Raw genomic sequence first — 6,876 nt, forward strand, 5'->3', positions numbered from 1 at the left:
CTTTTTGTTTTTAACTTTTTTGTTGAGTATCTCTACTGACGATAATGTTATGTAATTGTGTGTTTTGGCATAAACTCTGTCTACAAATCACATTTCTATTTACAGGACAAGTTTGAGTTTCAAATCAATGAATTACTGCATACTCAAATAAATCCAGAGTCACAATAATAATGCTCAAAGACCATAACCAAATACATCAGCTGACAATCATTAGGCGTATTAATTTGATAATTTGACAGGTTAAATATTGAGTTGTACACATTTCTGTCAGCTATCCAGATAAAGAGATATTTCATCAGACCATTTCTCTTTGCAGGCTCCTTCACAACAAACACGTTGCTCATCAGAATCCAACGTACATCTCTCTCTTTTCCTTATCTATATGACTTCTGCTTTCCTTATAACAACATCACACAAAATGTGACTTTGTGCCACAATTTGTGTGACCGTGTGTGTCACAGCACTAACAAGGAAACTCATTAACAATTAATGGCACCACTGAGTTGGAGCATGCGATGCAACAGGTGCTCATTGCATCACAGCTGCCTGCATTGTGCGTGTGTTTGTGTGATCACTATGGGTCACGCTACAGTACATGATAATGAGAGGTGAGGACTTTGGGGTTATTTAAGAGAAAGATCGAACAAAGGGGGCGGTTATGGTTGTGAATTTGCAATTGCTTGAGTCTATCTATCTATCTATCTATCTATCTATCTATCTATCTATCTATCTATCTATCTATCTATCGTGCTCTTACTCCCTCTAACTCCCCATCATGTCCCCTGTTGCTCTCGCCTCTACTCTCTCTTTTCTCCGTCCCTCTCACTTATTATTCTGTCTCTATCTGCCTGTGGTATCCTCTCTCTCGCCACCCTCTCCCGCTCTCTCCCTCTCTCTGGGACAGCAGATGGAGACTATGGCCCAGTTCTGCCTTTTGTTCTGGGTCCCCAGAGAGACCCGTGGCTTTTTTGGACAAGCACACTGCTCGGCTCCCCATATCTCATACAAAATGCAAGCGCCTTTCTTTTCATTTAAAAAAAAAAAAAAAAGAAAGAAGGAAGGAAGAAGAAGCTGTGGAATGCACATTATTCTGAATGTATTTATTGAAATGAGAATGACTTTAGAGTCTTAAAACATATTGAACGCACCTCTTGGCTTCAGATTGTTAATCACCTCCTGACTGCACTGGAACTTTCTGTTCAGTTTCTTTTCTTTATTTTGTTTTGCATAAAATCTGTAATATTCTTTTTAGTTCCTTTAGTGCACCTTACTGGTTTTGAGCTGTCTTGGAGGACCATGGTGTCATGGTACAGTTCAGGTATTTACTTTATGTTTTGCTCGATGCACTTTAACCTCTTTGCAATGGAAGGATTTAAAGATAAAGTTGCTCCTCATACTTTTTGAGTCTGCCACTTGTTGTTTTATGGCATCATGGCACATGTTAGCTGAGAAGACTTGTCCTTACAAAGCTGTTAAGGTTACAATTGTGAGACAAACTTCCCTTAAAGACAAACACAACTGTTCAAAGACAGCGACAACAGCCTCTAAAAATACTTTTTCACCCCCTTTTTCTTTTCTTCTTTTACTCACAACAGCATCCACACGCGTCAGTGCGTCTCAGTTTCTCCCTAACTCCACCACTCTGTTGTTATTTTCATAACGTCCGTGCGTAAATAATTAATGTGTGCAGTGAAACCTCAACCTGGCCAGCATCCCACCTGTTGAAGTAAGGCTGTTTTTACCTCCCACTTTCTATAGACACGGCCTGATAGTGATCATTGTTATACCACGCAGCCATATTGTTTTAGAAAAACAAAAATGTGTTTAATTTAAAGGCGCCATTCAGCCATTCTGAAACTAAACGCACCTTCAGCTGCAGCTCCAGATATTAATCTCTAGCTATGAATCTAAAAGTAGGGAATTGTGGGCGGTTGCGCCTCGTGGTTTTAGCGGCGAACTATGTATGCGGACGTAAATTTTATGCAAACTTGTCTCTAAAGTGGCGCCACGGTTGTTGATTTCATTGTTACACATATTTAGGGGTTTTACTTATTTGCATATCAGACATTAATACTTATAAATAACAAATAAACGTTTTCGTTGAAATTAAAACGTCCATTAATGCAGATAATAATAAACATCTCATTCATTCCATCTCATTTCATCTTGCGCTTAATATTTAGGACAATTACGCGACGTTTTGCAACGGAATCGCGATGATTTCCCTTGTATTTTTCCAAAAGAGGACAGTGACTTTGCTGTTGTATTCCTACAGTAAACTTTTTAAAATGTTTAACCTGCTGAAACTTGATCGTCTTTCACCGCCACACGAACTCGCTGCAGATGGCTGTCCGATCATACTCAGATCCAGCCCTACCTGCATAAATTTCGTTAATAATTTAACACGGCATCCTCATTATATTTCCCCTTTTATTCCATGCCTTCAAGGGGCGAGCAAAGGGGCACGGGCTGTGATTGGCTGGAAACAGTGGGTGGGAGACAGTAGCAGTGACAGGTAGCAAACAGGTAGTTGAGTTTCATAAATAATTTCCGAGTATTTTTTTGCTTTTGTTCGTACCACGCCCCGGTGTCCGCCAGGCTTTGGAAACAGTGCAGAAGAGCAGAGAATAAAAAAAGTTAAAAAAAAAAAAAAAAAAAAAACGCACTTCAGCCTCAGTCACGCAGCGGGACAGGCTGCAGGAGGCAGCGCGGTGCGTGCGTCCACGTCCACATGCGCGTGTTTGTTGGAGGTGATGGAGAAAGAGAAAGAAAGGAGAAAAGAGAAAAGTAGAGAGGAGGAGGTGTACTGACGTGTGTGTGTGTGTGTGTGTGTGTGTGTGTGTGTGTGTGTGTGTGTGTGTGTGTGTGTGTGTATGTGTGTGTGTGTCTTTCTTTAGTTGGGAAAAGTGTGTTCCCTCTCGAGTAAGGTCCTCGGGGACACGGTGGGGACCCGCGAGCGCTCACCAGCTGACAGCGCGTGCTTCATTGAGGCCATCCAACACCTCGGCCCACGAGCCTGCCAACAATAGCCTGAAATTAATGCACACTCCCCATTACCAAATGTGGTGCTCACCAAATGGACGACATGGCAACAGTTCAGGAAAAAAGAAAGAAAGAAAGAAAGAAAAACTTTAGCGGAGAAGTTTGTTGCAGTGGCACTGTCTGAATGCGTCGTTTTCCTGAATGTTGCCACAAACATTAAAGTTTATAAAACTCAGTCCCAGGACGGTAGGCCAGGGGGGCGCGTGCACCTGCAGCATATGGCGAGCGAGCGCGTGTTGGACACGTTTCACGTCGCTGTTTACGATAAATGAGGCGACATAGGAGGAGAGCAAGAGTCGAAAGTTTCTTTACTTAAATGGAAATGTCTGCTCATGTGTTTGGCCGTCAGACATAAAAAACTTTTATTTGCACTTTATTGTGCCGTTAAACGTTTCTGAGTGAAGGCCTCTGAATTTACTGCGACTCAGGCTGCCTTTTAAATCATATATTCATGAAGATTACAGCTCTGTTGATGCACATTTCGTTATATGTAATAGCCTATACACTTAAATTGCGTAATACACCCACATTGTTTTTATTACCTTAATTTCTTTTAATTTTTTTTAATCAAATCCCTTATTAATAGCTTCTTCTTATTATTATTATTATGTTGCTGGTCTCTATAATAGTGTATAAGTCATTACCCTGTTCAGTTGTAATAAGTTCTAGTCTTAACTCACTTCATTTAGCAACCATCAATAACAGCATCTTATTATTATTATTCTTATTTTTTATTATAATTATGTTACTGGTGTCTATAATGTATAAGTCATTACCCTGTTCAGTTGTAATAAGCTCTATAGTCTTAACTCACTTCATTTACCAGAGATCATAAACAACCTATTCTTCTCCTTCTTCTTCTTATTATCATTATTTATAGTCTAGAAAAAAAAAGGGATAAGATTTAGATGGAAATAAATAATTCATAAGAGTTCTTTGCACTTGTCTAAGAAAGGTGCCCGGACACAACAAAGACAAAGAAACATCACATTTTCGTTTGCTTTTTTTTCATTTTTTTTATTTATTTATTCCCAAAATCAAATTAACATGACAATAAATGGCATAATGATAACTTTTTCCCCCCCAAGCAAATTTAACTGTGGAGTTATAAAAAAAAGTAAATCGAATGAAAAATATCAGCAATAAATATACATGTCAATTAATCTCATCCAGTGAAAGCAAAAGACACACGAGTTCATCTGAAGATACAAAAGACGAAAAAAAAAAAAAAATACAAAAAGAAGGCAGCAATGATGGCTACATTAAAATTAAATAGGCTATTTGGACGGAATTGGCAGTACTACACTAGCAAACAAAGCAAAACAATATTATTTATGGTTTGAAAAAAAAAAGTCGCATTTCTCAAGCCTCTGGCTCGTATAGATTTAAAGTGCACATCATGAACTTTTGAAGTTGCAAAACAAAATACATTACGCATAGAAATGAACAAATAAAAACAAAATCACAACAAAAATCATTTTATAGCTACAAAAACTGTTGTTGTTTTTCTTCTTCTTACATTATCAAATATCAGCAATTATCCATGAAGTTATGATTTTGTGGAAGACAGATTTTTTGGTCGGAGTGACGTGGGAGATACCCATGGCAGTGCTGCGCGCGACATGGCAGAGGGGTCTTCCAGCCACGTCTCCATGGAAACTGGAAATTATAGGCTATACATCTATTGGCAGAAACCGAATCAGGCCTATCTCACATAAAAAATAATCTTTAGAGTATGTAACAAGTTGATAAAATAGAATTAGGCCTACTGTTACAAATTGAACACGATTTTTTTTTCTTTGAATAATAATAAAAAAAATCTCTCTCCTCCTTGAAATGCGTTTTTGTTAGCGACAGACAGATTGACACGGTTTACGGACATTACTTTATTGTAGGCTGCAGTGAACCTGTGATCGAGTCTGTTATATATTTGAAATCATTCAGAAAGAAACTGTTTGGTGGAGGTGATGGTGATGGTGGTGGTGGTGGTGGTGGCTGCGCAGCTTCAGGTCCGACAGGTCGTCCTCTTCACTCGAGTGGAGCTCCATCGCTACTTCATCCGAGTCACTGAAGTGGGAGTGCGGGGAAAACTCTCCGTCGCTCCGGGGAGACTCTTTCCTCCCACCTCCGACCGCTGCGAGCGAGCTGCCCGAGGGCGAACACATCGCTTCTTCGACCAGGGCGGAAAACGAGGCGTCGTCGAACGAGGAGCGGAAAGGCATCCCGCTGATGTGGACAGGTAAGCTGCCACCTGAGGCGGGCGCGGCCGCGGCTGTCCTACAGGTCTTCGGGGACGGCGCAGCCCTGTCCTTCCCATCAAAACCAACGGAGGCTGCCAGCATAATGTCAACCTTTGGCGAGTTATTGTTTGTGACATCGGTGTTGCTGCTGCTGCTGCTGGTGCTGGTGCTGGTACTGCTGTTGCTGGACGGGGCCGGACCTTGGAGCAGGTCAGCCAGAGCGTTGATGTAAATCTGCGCCATCTGTAAAGTTTCATACTTGGAGAGCTTCTTGTCGTTGTCAAACGCCGGGATGACGCTGCGCAGCTCGTCGAACGCGTGGTTCAGCCCGTGCATCCGCCTCCTCTCGCGAGCGTTGGCGGCCACGCGCCTCTGCTTCTGGACGCCTTGGACCGGTCTGCTGGACGTGGCTCTCTGTCTGGCGGATGCGTCCTCCTCGGACCCGGGGACCGTGCCTTTAAGACGGCACAGGTCCCGGACTTTGAGCGAAGAAGAGGAGGGGCTTTTGGCAGATTTTCTGTAGCTGGGAGGGCTGGGGTGGCCCGATGACACCGGGGAGCCGCTCTCTGGAAAATGAAAACATTTGAAGATGTTTAGTGAACTGCTCTGCTTTGACAGCAACCTGTAAAATACATGCATTCTGTATGTTTTTGTGACAGTTTTAATTGTTAATCAAGCGAATAAAAATGTTGTAATAGTACGAAATAAACTGCAGTGCTGCTTGCTTAATCACAGCTGCCTGTTGCATGTGATGCTGCTGAGAAAAAGTTGTCCAAAATTGAATGTATGAGCGGCGAGTCTCACCGTTGTAGGAGCCGGTGCTGGAGCAGGGCGAGTGCCGCAGGTAGTCGGGTGAGGTGGCGTGTGCCGCGCAGGTGCCAGAGGGCTGCACCAGAGCCAGCCAGGCGCGTGGGTCACTGCCGCTGTCCACGAGCGTCAGTCCAGGTTCGTAGCGGGACTCCTCGAGCTGCTGCTCCCCTCCTCTCTCCAACACTCTCGGGCTCTGCTGCCGCGAGTCCAGGACCGCCGCCTCCCGTGCGCCTTTGCCCCAGTCTTCCACGCTTCGGACATCCATGTTGCCAAGAAGCCCCAAGAAGGTAGGTGAAGTTAAACTAACAATGTTTATATATATATAAAAAACTTCTTGGAGGCACGCACTGCTGTGTGAATATCACTGTCGCGTGCGGGACTCCTTCTCTGGTGTCTCGAGGCGCGGCGTCGGTTTAAAAAGCGGCACGCGTCTGGGAGCCCCCCTCCTCGCGTTGGTCGCGTGTTGACGTCCAATGAGAAGTCTCGGTAAAGCCCGAGAGAGGTGATTATGGTCCCCCGAAGCCGGACTGTTTATGATAACGTTACAATTTAAGGAGCGTATAACGCAAGGGAGGTAAGGGGAACCTCCCACAGGACGCACGTGCATGGGGTGGTGACGCTCGGAAGGTGAGGAGCGTGGACAGCGCGAGACGTGCGCAGCTTGGGATTGAGCTCCTACCTGTGCGTGTGTCAGTCACATCTCAGCCACCGCACTTAAGTTTGTATGGCAAAAAACCTGATTAGTTGATGTTTGTCACTCTTTTTGTGCGCGTCACACGTGCAC

General features: G+C 43.6%; 1 protein-coding gene across 1 annotated transcript; it reads right to left on the reverse strand.

Moving 5' to 3' along the window:
- Positions 1-4,982: 4,982 nt before the first annotated feature.
- atoh1a (atonal bHLH transcription factor 1a) lies at positions 4,983-6,357 on the reverse strand. The gene is made up of 3 exons (XM_073465776.1): positions 6,087-6,357; positions 5,473-5,848; positions 4,983-5,439 (listed from the first exon to the last, which is right to left on the reverse strand). The coding sequence occupies exons 1-3, from the start codon at positions 6,355-6,357 to the stop codon at positions 4,983-4,985; spliced, it is 1,104 nt and encodes a 367-aa protein (XP_073321877.1).
- Between the last annotated feature and the right edge of the window lie 519 nt (positions 6,358-6,876).

Source organism: Pagrus major, chromosome 5 (assembly GCF_040436345.1).
Source record: "Pagrus major chromosome 5, Pma_NU_1.0".
Lineage (NCBI taxonomy): Eukaryota > Metazoa > Chordata > Actinopteri > Spariformes > Sparidae > Pagrus > Pagrus major.